Source organism: Scomber japonicus, chromosome 7, assembly GCF_027409825.1.
Source record: "Scomber japonicus isolate fScoJap1 chromosome 7, fScoJap1.pri, whole genome shotgun sequence".
NCBI classification, from domain to species: domain Eukaryota; kingdom Metazoa; phylum Chordata; class Actinopteri; order Scombriformes; family Scombridae; genus Scomber; species Scomber japonicus.
Window position 1 is genome coordinate 18,388,614 of NC_070584.1, and position 21,358 is coordinate 18,409,971.

The 21,358-nt window shown below is 38.7% G+C and overlaps 1 protein-coding gene across 1 annotated transcript in view; it reads left to right on the forward strand.

Moving 5' to 3' along the window:
* Window positions 1-19,935, forward strand: part of pex5la (peroxisomal biogenesis factor 5-like a) — a 57,150-nt gene extending 37,215 nt beyond the window's left edge. Inside the window, exons 9-15 of the mRNA XM_053322025.1 lie at window positions 2,355-2,471; window positions 3,870-4,013; window positions 5,949-6,019; window positions 7,759-7,977; window positions 9,537-9,702; window positions 13,717-13,874; window positions 19,734-19,935. Of these exons, the coding sequence (XP_053178000.1) occupies window positions 2,355-2,471; window positions 3,870-4,013; window positions 5,949-6,019; window positions 7,759-7,977; window positions 9,537-9,702; window positions 13,717-13,874; window positions 19,734-19,935 (1,077 nt within the window). The remainder of the gene's footprint in view (window positions 1-2,354; window positions 2,472-3,869; window positions 4,014-5,948; window positions 6,020-7,758; window positions 7,978-9,536; window positions 9,703-13,716; window positions 13,875-19,733) is intronic.
* Window positions 19,936-21,358: the final 1,423 nt, after the last annotated feature.

The following is a 21,358-nucleotide window of genomic DNA, read 5'->3' on the forward strand; positions in this document are numbered from 1 at the left end:
TAATGGAGACTGCTTGCTTTACATTAAAAAAGTCTAGTGCAGTGTTGGAAGAAGTATTCAGATTAAGATAATGTAGCAATATTATGTAAAAAAAAAAAAAAAAAAAAAAAGTGTATTTGGTGGAATGGACCCTCCTGTTTGATTATTACAGGAGAATCAACATGTACTTTGAGAAGCATTTTATGTTAGGTTGCTGAGATTTAGCCATTTATTACTATTTTATATACTGTTGATTGAGTAATTTATAATCGTGTGTCAGTTTATATGCATATCATATGTTTTTAAAAGCTAATCTGCAAAGATTACACTTTACTACAGCTGCCAAATAACTGTAATCCAGTAAAAACTACGAGTATCTGAGAACTGTACTTCCTACCATCATCAGTCTACTTCTGAACAGAGCTGAATCAAAGCTCCTGCTGTCATATATTCTGAGCCGCAGTCACAAGGCATCAATGACTTTTGCTGCCCCACCACCGCCTAAGGAGCTCTGAGAGTGCACTTCCTGACAGAGCCAACCATAAAGACTCACCTTCAAGCAATTTGTCTGAGAGTCAGCAGCCTGCAATTACCCACCATCTCTCACCATCAGGGGCCACACTATGGCCTGTATGTCAGTCACGAGTCACTGACTCGTGGAGATTAGAAGACCTTTGACACAGACACACACTCTCTTACAGTAGATCTTCCTCCCCTCAAACCACACTACACACTAATATTACACACACACACACTTACTGTACACAGTTCTGTCATCTACTGATTAGTTTCTGACTATGGAGGATTTGATAGGTCAGTCACATGAGGCTGTTGTGTTTTGTTTGGCATTATTCTTAATAAGACAAACATGAATCATGGACTCAGCCAACTAGAAAAAAGGTCACTGTAGCAGTTTAACAGAGATAACTTTTGCATTAAAAACAGGCATGACGTTAACTTAATCTGCAGTGAAAGTACAGTATGATGCTGTTCATAAATAAAGAACTGTGTCTGCATTATTACTACGATGTAGATATAATGAGTAGAGAAAAACAAGCAGTGTTCTCAACATGTCATGTGGCTGTAACTTTAAACTCAATCCCCTCATAACTCTGTATATTCTCTACTGTGAATTATTACAGAAGACTGCAGCGTATATACAAAACAACATAAAATAACAAGAATACTTTTTAGTGTGATAATTAATCAGTAGTAAATATGTTTTAGAATGATACAAGTTTCATTGTACAAGTATGATTTAAATACAAGTTACATCTTATCTTAACTACATAGAAACAACTTCACCTTTCCTGTACCATCACAATAAAAAAAATCGCACTCATGAGGAAAAATAAATGTGTGACTCATATTTCGACAGCAACTCATGATTATTTTTCCTCGAGTTGCTCTTCACTTTGCTTGGCCTTTTGTCTGCATCTTTTCCAAACTCCTCATCTGGTCTGATCTGGAATCCAGGCCTTCATATTTGTCTGTCTAACCAGATTTTAACATTCAGTTTGAGACAAAGCACAAATAAACAATTTCCACAGATAGTTTCAACAGTTAGAAGATGATAGAAGTTGCATAACAAATCATTTCAAGATGAATTTGAAACAATGCCGGCTGTTTTAAGAAATGATATGACTAACACATGCTTGTATCTAACAGGGTCACTTGACAGGCTTTAATTTATGTCAGATTGAAATTGAAAAGATATTCCAGGATGTGGATTGGCATATTCAGCTGTTATTCATCCACGATAACCTTCAAGGCTTCTGTCAGCTAATTGAAATGCCAGCAAATGACAGTTCAAATGTCAAGCTAATAGAGACTTTAAAGCCCCGAGGCGACATTTTCAACCACATGAATGTGAAGTCCATTCACAGGCATGATTAAGGAGATTGTCCTGCAGATGAAACTTTAGTGTTTTGTGCTTTTCTTAACAGACCATCTTCTGAAAATAAAGGCCTGTTTACCAGCTGTACTTACAAAAACTGTTGTCTTGTGTTAATTAGCCTTTTTAAGATGACTTGTCAATTTGAAAGCAGAGCAGGGTCTACTCATGCGTACTAACTTTGTTTTGTCTGATTTGTTTGCATTTGAAGTGCGGCTTGTGCCTTCAATTCTGCCTTGACTTTATTTATCAGACATGTGGAGTCCATACGTTCCAACCAGCCAGTGCATCAGATAGATATGACATTTCCAGCTGTAGGATAATAAGAAATTATAACAGCTTTTGGTCTCGTGTAAAAATCACTCTTTCCTCCGTCTCTCTTCCCCTTTCTCTCTCTCTCTTTCCCTTCCTTTATCCCCTCTCCCATCCATCCAACCCCTTCTTCTCATCGCGTCCCTTTCTCTCTGTTTGTTGTCTGTAGTCAGATACCGAGTTCTGGGATAAGATGCAGGCAGAGTGGGAAGAGCTCGCTCGAAGGAACTGGCTGACGGAGAACGAGCAAGCACAGATTCCCTCATCTGTCTCTCCACATGAGAAGGTCATTGTCACACACAGTTAATGTTACAATCAACAATACAAGCTATTAAGTACTGATATCCTCTGTCCGCATAATGTTTGAAAAAGTGACATGAATATATCTACTGTACTTTTAAGATTGTATTTAAAAATATACCTGTCTGCACTGTAAATCTATTAAATATGGTTAAGTTTAAAAAAACAAAAGATGAGAAGATTGATACTTCACTCATGTCTGTTCATTTGGATGGAAGTTAAAGCCATGAGGTGATAGATTAGCATAATGACTGTAAGCACGGAAAAACAGCTATGTCCAAAGCTGTAAAATCTGCCTACTAGCACCTCTAAAGCCCACTTACAACATGTCATATTTCATTTATCTTTTTTTCCAGCAAACTTTAGAGGTGTTTATAAGCAGAGTTTATTTTTTAGCTTTGGAGATAGGTGGCTGACGTAGCTAACCATTCCCCCCTGTTTCCAGTTTTGCTAAAATAAGCTAACTGTCCTGGCACAAGCTCCATATTTAACACACAGACATGGCAGAGGTTTTAAGTCTCTCACCAAACTTTTAGCAAGAAATCAAACAAGTGTATTTCCCAAAATGTCTTACGATGATGTCTAACTGTTGTTGTCCACAAAAAATTAAATATTTAAACCCAAGAGCAAACTACAAGCACACAACAGTAACCTACAGTACGTCCAGAGAAAACAGAAGTTGCTTGTGCTATCCTTTGAGTTAAAGCAATTATAATGCAGTCAGGCTGAGCTCTTACTGTCAGTCAGAGTCTAAATGTGTTCATCTACCTCATGCAAGTATAAAGTGGACTAAGGAATTCAAGTCCTTAGTTAATAAAATCACTGAAAAAGACATGTTGCATTCATTAAAGTAAATGTACTGAATGATTGTTTTTTTTTTACCAAACTAATTGAACATGCTAATTGTGTAGCATCTCCGTAAATGATAAATTGAAATATTTCATAATAAATTAAACATTTGAAAAGGACTAAGAACATACGGCTGAGCTTTATTTAACCCATCAGCTGACCTTGTTACATAAAGAAATCTACAAGATCAGACTTGTGGGCTCTCTGATTGATCCCAGTGCAGAGCTAGTTCTTAAAGAAAAAGCTGTTTCAAAGTCGTCTTGCTCAGAAGCGGGCATCAACACACCAGGGTAATCACAGTTTGAAAATGCAAAGTTTAACATTTAAAGAGAACAGACAAACCCTGGGGAGCTCAGCCCAGGTTTGATGTGAAGCAGAAAAGATCGATTCCTGCTGCTGGAGATTTGCTTAAATATACAGCACATGACAGTAGCTCTGGTCTGCATTTGAATATGGCCGAGAAAACTGACATTACCATTGTCCCCATTTTTTTTTGTTTTTTTTTGTTTTTGTTTTTGTTTTTTTTTGCTGACAGGGTTACTACTTCCACACAGATAATCCTTATAAGGATTTGCCTAACGCATTTGAAGAGGGACTAAAGAAATCTCGAGAGGGAGACCTGCCAAACGCTGTGCTTTTGCTGGAATCAGCAGTCTTGCAGGACCCTCACGATTCAGAGGTGAATTACTTTAGTACACACACACACACACACACACACACACACACACACACACACACACACACACATACACAGAGTTGACCATGAAGACATTCATATTTACTGTACAGCTGCGTTTGTATTATCAAAAGGAAAACAGAATTACCAACGTTAAATGTGCAGTCCAGCACCGGTCAACCCACTGAGGCAGTTAGACTGTTAAACCAACTTTTAATCCAACCCCACTTACTCCACCTCATGGTGAGTGAAGCTACAGAGGAAGAATGCCCCACTGACCACAGGCTGTGCGAAGCAGATTTAGTAGGCAGTACTCACAGGGTAGACGCTGATTGCCTGTTGAGGACACAGGTTTTTTTTTTTTTTTTCCTCTTGTTAAAAGAGTTGTTTACTGTAAGAAAAATACACAACTTGCTTCTACTCATGATGAGAATTCCCATTTGGTCAGTGAGCTGAATAATAGCTCATTCAGCAGGTTTTTCTCCAATTTGTTTTCTTTCCCATTTCAAAAGAAGTGACCTCTTTGCAGGCTGAAAGAGCAAAGCCTTCACACAGAGTACTCTCGGATTCCCCTGGAATATACAGAAATGTGCCAGTTATTCCAAGGAGAGGATTATGCCGCAGTGTATGGAACTAATACGATTCCAAAATTCCTCCAAGGGTGCTTAGTGGCTTATTGCCCCCACTGTGAAGACCTCTGAATCATTCAGAAATAATTTCGCCCCTCATTTCAAAGAGTGGAAGAGCATCTGCAGAGATTAGCTTTGGAACAGGTTATTAAGTGTGTCCTCACAGAGACAAAATACAGTGTAGAGTAATCGCATAATCTCACATGTTGGATACTAGGTTAGTTATATCATTGTTTGCCCTCTGCTGACTTTCTTTGTGTTCCCTCCTGCTGTGTGTACAAAGTTAAACCACCATACCTCCCACAGTCACACGGAAGGAACAAAAACTCAATGCCATTCATTACAGCTGAAACGATTAGTCAGTTATTCCATTGGTCAAACAAAAGCAATTAATTAACTATTTTGATAAAAGATTAATCATTTGAGTCATGTTTTATGTCATTGCAAATTTAATGTTTTGCCGTTTTCGACTGTTGGTTAGAAAACACAGGGAATTTGAAGATGTGACCTTTGACCTTTGACCTTTGGAAATTGTGAATTGTTTTTTCTGTCTTTTTTTTAACTTAGTTAATTGAGAAATGAGATGAAGATCAGTCGATAATTTAAAAAAATGTAGTTGTGGCTCTAATGTTTATTATTAAGTAAAATCTACATACTTTTAATAAACAATAGGCTGCAACTCCATATCATCAATCTACTGCATAAGAAAATCATTTTTAAAAACTGCCCATTTTACTAGAGGCCAATGTGACATCTTTGAATGTCATGCTTTATCAAGAATCCAAAGAAATTCAGTTTGCTGTCATACAAGACAAAGAAAAGCAGCACATCCTCACATTCGAGAAGCTTGATGTTTGGTATTTTTGATTGGAAAATGACTCAAACAATTATGAAAAGATATAAAAAAGAAACACAGCAGTGAGTCCTCCCAGACAGCTGAATTCATTCATGAATTGCTTTCTGTTGCCTGAATTATTCAGACATCAACATTCAACATCAAGAGTATTTAGAGTCAGCGTGTGTGTTTGGCAGTAAGAGTAGATAAACACTGCCAATTTTTAATCTTAATTGCATGCACCTCAGTTTGACCTCATAAAAGTTTCACATTCGTTGGAGTTTTAAATGTTTAAATGCACTGTAGCTCCTCTGTGGCGCTCTGCCAGGAACGCTGTCGCTGGCTCCAGCTCATTGTGCCTGACAGACGATGCTGAGCCGCTGTAGCTGAGTTTCAGCCCCTTGAGAATACCAGCTATGGAGTCCAGGTTTCCACCCTGCTGTTTACCTTTACCTGTATTTTGTTTCTCTGCAGGCTTGGCAAGTGTTGGGGACCACCCAGGCTGAAAATGAGAATGAGCAGTCAGCGATTGTCTCCCTCCAGAGGTACGGAGAAACAACTGCATCAGATCCCCACTCAAATTTCGCTCTCAGGCGTGGTGGAGTTATCAGCTGTTACCATTCGAGAACACCATTTTGCAAGTGGAAGTTTAGTGTTAAAAGATTAAATGAGAAGTTTCAATGAACATTTTGATGGCAGTATATTCAACAACTGCAAAAAAACCAATTCAAAAGTCTAGTGTTAAGAATTAAATATATGTGTTTAGAGTCAACCGCGACCTTTTACATAACATTTAACAAAGTTCTTAAACCAAAGATTGGAAGGAAATACTCTGTGATTGTTATCCTTAAAATAGAAACACCCCACATGGAGGGTGATTGCACAGTCAGGGTATTAACAGTCCACAATGGGAGGTGGCCCACTTTCATTCATAACAGAAATTGCACCTCTCTCTAAGTGAACACTGACAAGTCAGTCATTCAGGAAAAAAAAAACATCTGCAGCACCTTCTCAGTAATTCATATATCGCCCATTCTGTAGAAATACCAAAAATATACTAAGTACTAAAAAAAAAACATTCAGTTGCTGCTCTGTGTAAATTGGATTACAAATTATTTCTCAATTTTTGCAAGAATCTCACTTAATCCAACCGAGTACTACACAGTCTAAAATACCACTCAAATCTCAGGTAGTCTGCATGGTGTACATTTAGTCTGTTTATTATGTAATAGCTCCATCTGTGTGGGAATGCTTTGGTATGAAGTGATATTTTATGTTTACCTGGCAATAATCCTGTTGTTGCTACACTGGCAACAGTTCAGATGGCACCACATCACGTTATCCTGCTCTATTCCACAACTTCATATCATTGAAAATAGACACTTTTGTTTGGCTCATATTTTCTAATAAATTCTTAAGTTTTGTCGTTGTTTGTCATGGTTATCTGATGCTTGACGTTAAAAAACATGCTTGAATTGCTGTGAGTAACAGAGCACATAAAAATGTGACACATTTCTAATTATTTTATGTGGTTTTGAACAAGCAGCCACTTCAATACTGTATACAAACACATCTTCCAAATCTGACTTTGTCCCTGGAAAACATGTTTGTCCAGTGAATCTTATATAAGAAAAAAATTCTATTTCTATTTCTATTTCTATTTCCATTTTTGACTAGGGTAAGATAGATAATTTGCATCCATCTAAGTGCACAGTGGATGTGAGTGGCCTGAACCACAGTTTATATAACCCTCACCTTCAGCACATTGCAGTCGAGACTGAAATAATTTAGTTTGACTGAGATTATCAGAGTTTTAAGGAAGTTGGCACATCAACTGTTGCAAATCTGTCTTGAAAATTATCCTGATGAAAGCTAAATCTTGTGGCCTTTCCTCTAGTCTCTTAACTAAGCCAACACAGGCCTGATCTTCTCCCCTTTTCAATTACCAAAGCCAGTGTATATCTTAGTGGCAGTCATCCACGTGATATAAGCGGTGACATAACTCGAGGACTCACTAAAGACACATTTTCTATGTGTAGCTTTGGGAAAATCACCAGACACAGTTTTTGCTTAATGCAAACTGCTGAGGGTAGCATGCAAACTTGACTCACCGCTGCAGAATCAGAGCAGGAGAGGTGCAGCTCATCCATCCTGAACCCAGAAATCATTAGCCTCCACCTGATGTTCTTTTGCTTAGGCCTGCCCCAATTAATGTCTGTCAAATCTAGATTTCTCTTTGAAGTGTACCTTACACCACCTCTGCCCACGACCCGGTTCCATCCAGGTGTTTGGAGCTCCACCCCAACAACCTTCAGGCCCTCATGGCCTTGGCAGTCAGTCTGACCAACACAGGTATGCGCTATGACGCATCCGAAGCCCTGCTCCGCTGGCTGCGACACAATCCAAAGTACAAGCACCTGCTGAAGGGCAAGAACCACCTGGTGGAATCCCCGACCTCCCAACGCAGGATGTCTCATGCTCCCAACATGGGCAAACACGAAAGGTAGTGTATTTAGATGCAATAGGCAGAAAGCTGTATAATTGAGTGGTCTTTTTAATGATAGATCACTATGTTTAAACAACAGATACAACTTCATATATCAAGCTGTACATATTTGGGGCACATTTTGCTGAAAATGTTCAGTGCTTTCTCAAAGTTGAAGCACAAGACAGCAATAACTATATATTTATCTTAAGTCTGAATATTCCTGGAGTTTTGCTCCTCTTATAGATATACGTAGATATAGATATAAATATAGATATAGATATCGATATGGGTATGGCAATAAATGAGAGATGTGCAAAATCATTCATCACTGGTAGTATCAGATCATAGTGGGTAATGCTGCACATCAATTAGCAGGGAGGATTTATGGCCATATTTGATTTTGATATGATTGTCTGATTACTTCACGCATTACCAGTTGTGATTAAAAATTACATACAGCATGACTGATGCCTTCATCTGTGCCGGCAACTATTCACTGTCAGAAAATGTGATGATGTAACGTATCATGGAGAAAATCATCAATAATAATCTGTAGCAGCTACATTAAAATGTCAGACCAGAATATCAGCCTTTTCCAACAAGTCGGTGTCATTAAGTGGTTGACAAACACATGTCGTATATCATGTGCTGCATGTTTCACACTAAACAAGATTTTTTTACCGGCAACCAGCACATTCAGACTCTCATTTGTTTTACTTAAACTGCTATTACTCTGTCAGAACCAGCAAAGACTTATTTCAGGGTCTCTCAACCACAGCTGGTATTGGTGTAATTTCACTGGTGAGATAGCAGACACAGAGCTACACGTATCTATCTTGACAAAAAAAACACTCTTTACTGCTGTAGGGAAGCAGGTCATCTGTGTTATCTAAAGCTAGAAAAATTAGGCTTTTAGGTATATCAGATTGAAAAAGCATTATTCTGCTCCCGAGGTAAAGCAGCCCGTTTATCAATTCATTAATCGTCTAGTAAACATGAAGAGATACAGGTACTAATTACTGTGGTATTTCCTCTAATCCATGCAGTCTCTACCTGTATATTCCTGCTGCTCATGCTCTATCAATTTCTCTTCGCCCTTCCCCTTCACTGTTCATCCTCCATCCTTCTCCCTGCTTCTTTTTCTCCTCTATCTTTCCCTTACCTCCATCCCTTTGTTATGTCTAACCCAGTGGAAACTGAAGATGTAACCTTTATATTTAGCCAGCTGCAGAGGCAGGAGTAGCTGACTAGCTGTCTTTGACTTTTTATAGCCAAAATGATAAATCATTAATGAAAATAATTGTTAGTTTCAGCTCTGAATCATTAAGTACAACTGTTTGCAATGACTCAGGGCACAACCCTCTCTGCATTTTGTCTCCCTCTTCCCTCCAGTTAACCCTCTTTTACCCTCCTGACAATATCTCTCTCTCTGTCTCTCTATCGTTGTCTTACAGTGAATAAAAGTAGACATGCAGTACAGTGTGCATCATAGCTCTGCAATCTTAAGAGCGCTCACTCAGCACCCCAAAGTCACACTAATCCTTATCTGAATGTGTGTCTATGTGTGTCCACAGCTTTATGCTGCCTGAGGCCAGAGAGCTCTTTCTGGAAGCAGTTCAGCAGAACTCTGACAGTATCGACCCAGATTTGCAGACGGGCCTCGGGGTGCTCTACAACCTTAGTGGCGAGTTCAACAAAGCTGTTGAGGCCTTCAATACGGCGCTGTCAGTGCGGCCCGAGGTAGGAACTCCCACACACACACAAAGGTGCACACGAACATGCAGATTAGTCAGAATAGAAAAGAGTGTTGAACAATGTTTCATTGGCACTTAGTCAATTCACCTCTAATATTTCTTCATTCTTACACACTAAGATGTTTGTCATTTCATCAGCTGAGGTTTTGAGTTGTCCATATGTTGACAATCTGCTGCCACCCAGTCAGTACTGGGGAGCAACGGTCTCAGTGGCTCAGATCTCAAAGCCCATCTGACTGGCTTATGTAAGCTGTGGTTGGTGAACACATTGGATGCACTGGTTTCCATGCAGAGACAACATGTTTGACAGCTGGTTGACTCCAGCTGGCGCTGCATTATGCCAATGATGTAAACTCCGTGCCTTTCATGAAACAGAATTTATGGCTGATCAGATACTCATTCAGATATTCACAGATGATACATTTTACTAAATTGTTACTGCTAATTTCTGCCCAGTAGGAATCCAAGGATGCAGGTTTGTAAGCCAGTTGGTGGCCTCTCATAGGTCGCTACGTCACAGGGAGATGTACTGATATTTCATAGTATGATTATCAGACAAAGTTATCCCAATATGTTATGTTATTTCAGTATGTACTGAACAATAATGCTACTCCAGAAACTACCATATGATTTTCTTAATTTTAAACATTTCAAATGTTATGTTTGATGTTTGACTGGTGGTTGTAAACTGAATTGCCCTCTGGGATAATAAAGATACCCTTCAACCTTGAATGAAAACATGGAAAACCATCCTTATATTTCTGTTTCTCAGAAATACAAGAGAAGCTGTTAAATATTGCAATAATGATGAACTATTGATGAACTATGTTGTCACAGCTCACTCAGCACTCTCATAAAATAAATATATAATTTACAGGGATTTATGAGTGCTATACAGTAGTGTGACATTTTTTCATTAATTAGGGTGCCTGTCATCCAACCTGTCTGAACAATAATACTAAATGAGAACAAAAAACGTGTCTTTAATCAATATTTTAACTGTTTTTCATAATACATAGTAGGGCTTACAATTATTTTAATTATTGATTAATCTGTTGGTTATTTCTCGATTCATTCATTAATCATTTGGTCTGTCTCTCCAAAGATATTCAGGTTACTATCACAGAGGACTAAAGAAACCTGAAAATATTCATTTAAACAAATTGCATTTTTTTCTTAAGAAAACAAACAACAAACTCAGAATGATTAATCAATTATGAAAGCAGACTAATCTATTAATTTACCAATTACTCAATTAATTAGTACAACTCATAAGTAGACTACATTATGGAATGCAATGCAATATAGATTATATACTGTATATTTCCTTTGAATGGAAAATGATAATCATTTACATGTATTTATAATCTTGGAAAGTCAACATGCCAGCTTCTATTAACTGAGATATTATGTACTTTGTTTTTTATATTTTAGTTTACTTTGTAGTACGAGTACAGTATCATTTTTAAAATATATGCTACATCCTAAGGTTGGTGTCTTGGTCACTGAACTGTTTTTGCCTCCTGGCACAAAAACGATGACTATGATCTGCTAAAAACATGCTCGCACACACACACACACCACCACATTCTGTACAGAGCACACTTGCAAAAACATATGGCAGACATGAAGCCCTCAAGCATGTACACATCCTCAGAGAGATGGAGTCACAAATATCAAGGAAGAGCTCATGCAAATAGATGCAACGTGGCACATCAAACTTTCACAGCAATATGTGAAGGAAGGAGCTGCCAAATCTGTCCTTATGAAAACTTGAATGACAGATATGTTCGTCATTGACTGTAAAAAAAATAAATGGATGCAGTCACTGTGACACCATCAGCATCTTTTTTTTAAGGTAGAAGTGACCATTGGTGCCTTCAAATATGTATACTACCAAATGATTTAGTGTGCCAGAAAAAGATTGAGTATGTCCGGATACATAGTAGGTCAAATGCACAGTGTTGGGCTCAAGAAATGTACTAAAAAGAAGTAAATAATAAAATTGTACATGTAGCAGATGTGCAGCAATTTAATTTTATTCCTCAAAAAGCAATAACAATATAAACTTCTCTTAATATATCTATGAAAAATTGTGCTGGAAATGAATAAATAAATAAAAAGGTCTGGTTGGTCTAATAAGCAGCAACACAGAGCTATCAAGACACTTTGCTCTCACACACGCTGCATTAATAGTCACACAAACACACACACACACGCAGTCACTCTCTACAGCGCACTCTTGCTCGCTCGCTCCAAATTCCAGGAGATTGTGTCTCATTTGAGCCCTACTCTTTCTTTGGTTATGCCCCTAAGTGCAGCCACTCTTTGGCAGAGAGACAGAGAGAAGCGCCTGTTCAGGCAAAAACCACTTCAGTGAGGTCTGAAGAAGTAACGCCTCATTTTTTTTGTTAGTTATAATATGATATATATAAACAGCGTTATTCCCATCACTGCAAATGCGTGTGTTCTACTACATTCAGTCAAATTATGCAGTGTGCAAGCCAGCATGCTTTTCTGGATATTCTGACCCACAATCCTTAGCTGCACCGCTGAGAAAGCAGTAAGGGCAGCTTCAGTACAAACTAAAAGCAAAAAGTAGAAGATTTGGAACACATCAACAACAAGAGGGGTGGAGCTGACGCTAACACTAGCTTTAGCTGCTAGCTTGATTAGCATGGTGGTTTGCTAATGGTTAACTGTGGCAATACTAATGCTAATGCAAATCTTAGCTAACGAAAAAAGAGGCTTAAAACCAAACATACTTATCGGAAAAACTGAACAGCAGACTCCTTAAAAGGGTGTTTTAGTACAAGACTTTTTAGGTGACCAATTAACTGTCATGAACTCAAAATATGCTAAAACACACTAAACCTGTGCCACTATTTTAATCTGGGTTTACGTTACGCAATATACATAACCAATGTTGTTGCCATGTTAGTAACTTGTGAATCACAAGGTAGCCACACCCTAAGGTGTGTATATTTTACTCTAAATGGGACCATAACTTACAAAATGAACATCATGCTGTAATGAAGAAGACTTGAAACTAGTGATTGAGACCATACATTTGTTAGAAAGTGTTTACTGAGGTAATAAACTTTTTTTCATTGACTTCCATACAATGTGACTTCTTTTTTCGTGCGATGTTGGCCATTACAGATATTGCCAGTTTAAGTCACTCACAGAAACCCACAGACACCTAAAAAACCTACACAACATAATTAACACACACAGAAATACAATGACAAACTTTTCCTCCATCTCCTTCATGCAAAGCAGTCTCTGTCCTCTCAGTACTGTCCGAGGCCGGCACGAATATTATTTACATTTAAATCCAACCTCCCACATTTGACTTGGTAATATCTGCTCCCCTGCTGGAAAAATAGCTCCGAACACAAAGGGAGATAATTATATCCCACTGGTAGGCTTAGCCAAAGATGAACAACCCCTATACTGTAGCAGACCGTGACCTCTGTATGTGCCTGTCTACCTGCAGGTGGGAAACAACGGCAAGGACACCCTGTGTGATGTAACTCAGCTCTCCTTAAATTACCCTTGTTATGTTATTTTATAGCAGAGAGCTGTGTAATTCTCCAAAGACTTCTTTGTTGTTTGTGCATTAAAAAAACCCACAAATTATAGCTTGCTACTCTAGCTCTGCTTTGTCATGCTGTCTGTGCAGATAAAAGGCTGACAGTTGTGTAACAACCCAGATTATTCAGCTCTATTTCACCTGCACCTCTCTGTTAAGGGCACAGTTAGCTACTTTCTCAGGTCTTTGAAGCGTGAAAAGCTTTCAAGACTCGAAAAGTGCTGATGAGTTTTTAATTCAAGATAAATGACTCTAGAATCTCTCCAGTGTGTTTGCTATTTAAATACATATAATAAGCCACATTATAAAGGTGACAGCATCTGACAACACCCATCACACTGAACTAAAAAACATTTTTCTCTTTAGCCAAATGACATTACTTATCCATCAACCAACCCTATACAGGACTACTTGTTATGGAACCGCCTGGGGGCCACACTGGCAAACGGGGACCGGAGTGAGGAAGCTGTGGAGGCTTACACGCGAGCCCTAGAGCTACAGCCTGGGTTCATCAGGTCTCGGTACAACCTGGGCATCAGCTGTATTAACCTCGGGGCACACAGGTGAGTGACCTAGAGCTACAGGAGAGTGGAACAAAGTAGACTTGTTCAGGGTCCATGACACAGAGTCAAAGTGAAAGTGGCACACTTGTACGGGAGGAGATAAAAAGTTAAAGATAAAATGACAACCATGAAGATGACGTTGCTCGAAAATATCCACAAATATTTCAGTCATCCAACTCATGTTGAATGAATTAAGTGACACCAAACACACTTGATATTTGGCATCTCACCCGAACTCACTGCCGAGACTGAGAAGTGATGGTAGTAAGGTTCCCACCCAACAACACATCAGCTATGTAAATCTTCTGTGCAGTGCCAGCATCAGCTGTCATGTGGCCATCTCCCATTTAAGTCCTTCCAGCTATTGAGGGGAATATACAATCCAGTGATGTGATTTAAAACTTATCTCAAAAATGTCAAAGGCTGGCTCAGACAGTGCAGCAATTGTGCAGCAAAACCTTTAAAAAAAAACGTGCTGTAGCTAATATCCCAGCTAACCTGGCACCCAGCTGTTTTGACAGAGCCAGGCTCTAGGGTGAGCTCATCGGGGGTTGGTAATGATGCTCGGTAGTTAAAAACACATCTGTTTAATACTTTGCCTACATACAGTTATATGTTTAAACTCTCCCAGGTCACCACATGGCCAAGCAGGCTGCCCTCAAACTTGCAAAGTAATGTTGTTCCATCCAATCATCCAATCTAAAGGAACATCCAGCCAGACTCCATTTATAAATGACAGGTTTAAGGGGACTCATCTGTAGGCCAATACTGTTTCCTGCCACAACACAATTTCAAGTGTTTTCCTTGTTCATCAGGTACTGCTGCTCCATTCAGCCAACACATAATCAGACAAACATACCTTGATTGTCACAACAAAAAAAGAAAAAAAAGTGCTAACATCGCATATGACCACATACTAGACTGCTGAGACACCCCAAATTAGCCCATGGGAAATTCCTTCATCACAGCAACCCAAGCAATGATTACTAATGAGAGACACAGCAACTGTTTTTTCACTGAAATATTTCTCAAATGATTATCAGATTTTTTTAAAAAGTGTGGAGAAAATGTGAACGTGGCTGTATGTGTGCCAAAACCCAGCTGAGCTCCCAACTAAGCAAATATTACAAGGAAATAAGAACAGTGGTGGAAGAACTACTCAGATCCTTTATTAAAGTAAAAGTATCAATACAACAATGTAAAAATACTCCATTACAAGTAAAAGTCCTGCATTAAAAATCCTACTTAAGTAACAGGACATAAGTATTAGAATAATAAAAGTAATAGTACTTCTTTTGTCCCTTTGACTGACATTATTATTATGTGACATCATTTGATATTAATATTGAAGCATCAGTGTGAAAGCAGCATGTTACTGTTGTAGCTGCTGGATATGGAGCTATTTGAACTACTTCTACTACTTATACAGTTACCTAGTTTAGTCCTGTGGTTTCCAACCTATGGGTATAGGACCCTCCAAAAAATCCCCAGATAAAAAACAAAGTTCTGATACACAATTTAGTTTTCAGTCTTTGTGACTGTGTTCTAATCTTTGACTTATCATTAAAAAATTAAATAATTTGCACATTTATTAAAAGTAAAGCATGTGAGAAAAGCACTATTTGGTGGAGCTGTTAACAACTCATAGACATCTGAAATGTGACCCTGACAACACACTGGTTTCATCTTTAACAATGTGTTGTATTTAAAAAGTTCCATTCTGTCAAATCTTCATTTGAAAAGTAAATAAAGCACTCAAATTAATGTAGTTTATGTTGCTGGAAATAATCAAATAAAGTACAAGTACCTCAAGATTGTACAGCGTTTGAGTAAATGTACTTGAGTTACTTTGCAGCACTGAAAGTACATAAATCAGCAAAAACCCACAGGAATATATGAATTAAAACCAGTGCAAGGCATATCATTCATCACGACACCCAGCAAGACTGTTCATATTTCACAACTACCTAAAACAACAAGAAAGCATCATAAGTCAACTGCCAAACAACATCCAAAGCTAAGCAAACTCAGCCAATAAAAGAAATGCATTTACATGTAGGCTAATACCAATGCAAATACTGCACATACAGTACAGTAACTCACACAGCAGCATAAGATAAGAAACTGGCAGCCAGAAGAAGCTAAGACTGAAGTTTGACATGAGATATGAGCAGCCACAAACCAACATCCATTTCAGGTGGCAACAAAACAAACTTACTTACTCAGCTTGGTGAAGAGAAGCAGTGATCCTCAGCATCTCAGAGGAGACAAATTAACCCTCGGGGAAGAGTTGATATGTGGTCCCAGGCTGGGGTGGTGACAGAGAGGACTGGAAAATTACCTTCAGGGTGTTTGAAGCTAACTTTTAACAGTCGATATGAACATTAACAAACATCAACTTTAACATACCTTAAAGACTGCGTATAGTGAATTCAGACATTTTCTTCGAAACACGTTAAATAGGTCATAAATGTATTTCTAAAAACGGTGTAAAAAGCATTTCAACCATTTAGATTTGAATTGTGGAGCTAGGCTTCACACACTGTGTTTCAGGTTTGAAAATCACTGCCGCGTGATTAGCATAAACCCGCCCCTGCTGCTGTAGAGGTATACATTCATTCAGCACACACTACTATTACTACAGTCTACAGTTAGCCAGATTTTTTTAATCATTCAAATTTGGCAGGGTAGTTAACACACTTTTCTGTGGTATGTCAAACTCAGAACACATATTTATTCTAACTTTACACGGACTTTAACCTCTTAACGCACGCTGTTCCGTCTACGGGACGGGATGGATGTTAGGAGGTAGCCACACGTTCTTCTGGATGTTTTAAACACCAACCCTTAAACATATATATTCATGCCGTACATCGTTGGAAAGCTTAGATTGTCCTGATTCATTCAAGACCACTCACGACTTATATGGTTGCTCACAGCTGTAATAGTATTAGCGATTAGCTCGGCTAGCCCCTGAGCTAAGTAAGAAAAGCTATAATGCCTACATACCTTCAAAGTCTTCCCTTTATCCACAACGATCATCTTATGACTCAGCACTTTCTGTACAGCTCGCCAAATATCCATTCTTGTGAAATATGAAATCCGTTTCCATAAAACCGAAATACTTCCAGTCCAACACCTAACGTAATAACACAAATAACAAACCATATACGGTCCGTTTACGTCATTTCCTGACCTGCGCGTCCATCTCAGAGTACACGTGACTAGATGTTTACGACCGTGAGCCTCTTCTGCTTCTGACGACACCACACACAAAGCCAATCGGTGTTTAGGATTAGGCAGTACATGTCTCCAAAGCCAATGAGGACATGTGACCGACAACAATGACGACATGGCTTTGATTGACAGCTGTTCTAGCCTATGGAAATATTCGGTGAAATGAAGTTGATAACCTTTTAGCCAATAGTCAGAGGTTTCCGGTGTATGACACTAAGCTATTAAGTTTGGGTGTCCGTGCGCCCTGTGGGTAAAAGAGTTGAACCATATATCATTACGCACTCAGCATTTTGGTACACGGTTGGTTCTTCTTCGACTTGACATATGACTTATACCAAAATAAACAGATAGATAGATAGATAGATAGATAGATAGATAGATAGATAGATATGGCCAAACAAAAAAATATGGTTATATGTAATAATAATAATAATAATAATATGGCGTCAGCTTTCATTAGAGACCAAGATTTTGATTGTAGGCAAAGGGGTTGTAAAGTTATAGGTGTTTGATTGCGGTTATACAGCTTTGGTAACCAAGTGTCCATTTGGAGTCTCCAAAAAGGACCTGAGGAAAACGCATGGATATACCTGTTGAAAAATAATTCAGAAAAATTCATCTTTTGGGCTTTTGACTCCAAATTTGGACTGCATGAAGCCAAGACCTGTGGCTGTGGCCTCATTGTGTCTATATCCTGCTGAGAGGTCCCTGAATGTCTGTACACATGTAAAGGCAAACCTATGGGCGAGTAAACAACCTCATCATTGTAACCTCTGCCACTCTTTGTCAGTAAGTCACAGAATCACACAGACACTTTTACAATAATCCTGAGAGTGTTTCCTTTCCAATGATACCAGACACATCTTTGAGTCTCAAACTATGTGGGATCTGTGCTGCTCACAACTTGGGCATGTCCTTTAGGCTAACAGCATAAAAAACAGAGGCGTATGTTAAGTGGTTAAGCAACGACATTAGCAAGCTGTTTAATTAGTGAATGACCTCATGAGTGGGGCAAAAAGGTGGCAGCAGCACTTCAATAAACTATTTGATTTTGAGAGCGTGTTAGTCTCTGAGTGAATGTCGTGCTAATGCTAATTACTGATGATTCTGCATTTGTCTTTTCAAGAAGTATAACATATACACATGCATACATACATAGCCTACATGTATATTCTTTCAATTACTTAATTTTATTTGCCTTTCTCTGGGAATGACATGTGTCTTTCAAATACAATGTCCCAGTTACACTGCACTGCATTTCTACTTTCCACCAAAAAACAGTCCCAGCAGTTTCTCCCAAATGATCAAATAAGTTCAAATCCTGTCTGATCTCTTATGCCCTGCTGTGCCTGGTTAGCTAGGGCAACATGCATAACATAACATTCAGCAAGCAAGATAATTAACTGAATATATTTGTGCTATGTTACAAAACTGTAGGTACATTTAATTAAAAAGGCATGATTTGCCCCAAGCAACCATTTTATCTTTCTGTGCAGACTGCAGACAGATGAGAGATCACATTCAAAGGCCTTCCACACCCCCCATAGGGCTTTTCACTACTGATTACACCTGCCCGGGTTGAAGGTGGATGGGGTAATGCTGTGATATACTGTATAGAGGTAATCAGACTCTTAAGTATTAATAAAATGATGAAGGAGTAGTTCCAATGTAAATGGCTACAAAAACTTAAAGGATTGCTCACAGTTTTCCAAGTCTCTCTCAGATTCCCAAATTAACATTGAAATTGTTTGTTTTGCCATCATCATTCCTCCTGTTCATATTGTTCATTAGAAGATCCCTTCATAATGCACTTATAATGTAAGTGATGGGGGGCAACATCCACAACATCTATCTGTGCATACATGTATTTAAAAGTTCATCTTGAAGCTAATATGAAACTTCATCTGCCCACATTAGTCAAATAGAGTAGATATTTTTCAACATTACTGTCTTCTTATTGCCAAAGTCACTCTTTTTGTTACCATACTTCCACCGCAGCTCAACAGGGACACCGTGTCAAAGGAAACAAAAATGCTCAAAAGACTGTAAATGTGGCAGACATAAACTTGATATGACTTACTCTGATACACTTTTAAGTAATTTTTTGCTTTTGCACAGTGTGGATTTTGTGTGGATTCTTATCACATTGAAAAGACATTTGAAGGTCATTATTTTATAGCCAGTAGAATAATTACTGAAAAACTGTGAACCTATCCTTTAATTTAATGTCTGGGTGAGGAGGTTAGATACAAGTGAATAGGCTATGATAGCTTTATTAGTTTGGACTCCTTCTCTGTTCCAACTATTGCCAGCAGTGATTCCATTTAATTGAACTAATTTTCCCTTTTAAATGCTAGTGCGACCAAGGCTTAAGAGGAGGTTTAATCAGTGCAAATAAGTGAAGTCATGTGTGGAGGTGGGTGTGCAGGCCATTTAAAGATACATCAAACTGACAAAAATAGGTAAACAACACTAGTATAGGAGATATTGCAGAGTAATGTGCATGTGTGCTGAGGTCAGTTGGTGCAAGATCTTAACCTGATGGTGTTAGATCGACCCTCAAAGTTTGCTCAACCTTGCTAGTATCCGTTAAATTGATTGCATTTATCGTTGCTTCCCTAGGGAGGCGGCCCGCAACTTCCTGACTGCCTTAAGTCTTCAGAGGAAAAGCCGGAGTCGCCAGCAGTCCCACCAGGTGATGTCTGGAAACATCTGGGCTGCTCTGAGGATAGCTTTATCTATGATGGACCAGCCCGAACTCTTCCAGGCTGCAAATATTGGTGACCTGGATCTTCTCATGCGAGCCTTCAACCTAGACATATGAGGAATGGGAGGTAGTGACGATATAGCATCTCCCCCTTCACTTTCTACCCAACAGCCAAAAGCCCAAAGTGCACACATCGGAATGCATTGGATCTGATGTAAGAGACTATGGTGTGGTTTTTATGCACGTCAGAATTAACTACAGTTGTCAAGTTGTTATATTTTTCGCCCCAAGTACCTCGGAGCAGTTCTGAGGACAGGTTTTTCTAAGTGCTTGAAGTGACTGCTTTGTGATGGATTTGCACTGCAATTTGTGATTTCCCCAAAGAGCACAAGGACAGGCAAAGATTGTATGAGCAATGCCTTAGAGAACACATCAATTAAAAACTGACTCATCCAGTGGAACAGAGCTGAACCAGGAAAGACGGGCAGACAGACAGTTTGAGAATCTCACAGAGGAGCCCTCACATTTGCCCGCCGTTTGTAGAGAAGAGAGGAGGTTTTGAGGCGGGGGGGAAGGGTTCCTTATCCAATTACTTTCAAAGACTCAAGACTGTCTCACCATCCTGAAGGATGTATTTAGTGAGAAAAATGATAAAGACTGCACCATATGACCTGGAACTCCAAATTCTGTTCCTGGCTTGTTTTCATCCTCTTTCAGTGGAGAATAATGATACTGCATGAATAAGCATTTTCATAAAAGGATTCTTGTTTAAAGTTAACATACTTTTAGAAGTTTTCCCTTTGCACTTCAGACAAACAGATAACTTCCTCAACCCAAGTGGAATGTGCAAGCCAGGTTGTAAAGCCTTACTCAAATGCATGCAGACCACAATATTCATTTATACTGTTTTTATGGCAACACAAAAACACTAAGCCATTTTCAGACTGGTTTCAATTTCTATAAATAACTGCTGTCTTCTGAGCTTGAAAGCTTTCTGAGCCATTAATATGTTGCTTTTTCTTTTTCTTTGGTCTTAGCTCCTTTGCTTCTCTTCTTTGTTCCCTTCATGATGACTGGTTTGAGATGTTTACACAAAAGCCGGGCAACATCAGTCTGAAAAGACTTCATTAGTGATGAGGTATAAGTTCTCATATGGAAAAAAGTCTTATTTATACAGGTATATAAATATCTGATTCATCTTTAACATCCACAATGACTTTTTGTAGCTCCGACATTTTATTTAAGCATCACACTCTCATTTCCCAGACTGTATTAATTCCAATACAGTATAATAGTATTACAGGTAATGTGTAGCCGCAAGCCGAGACCCAAGAAAACTGAGATATTTCCTAATGCAGTCATTTGTATCTTTGCTGCACCTTCACAGGCAGAGAGGCTACATTTAATTAAATCAGTTTGCGTCAGCCATCATGCATGATTTAAGTATTTATGTACAGTTAGGCTGAATGCAAAACATGTGTGATGCTTAAACCTTTTTATTGTACCATCTCCAAACTTCAGTTGTTCAGTGATAATATAA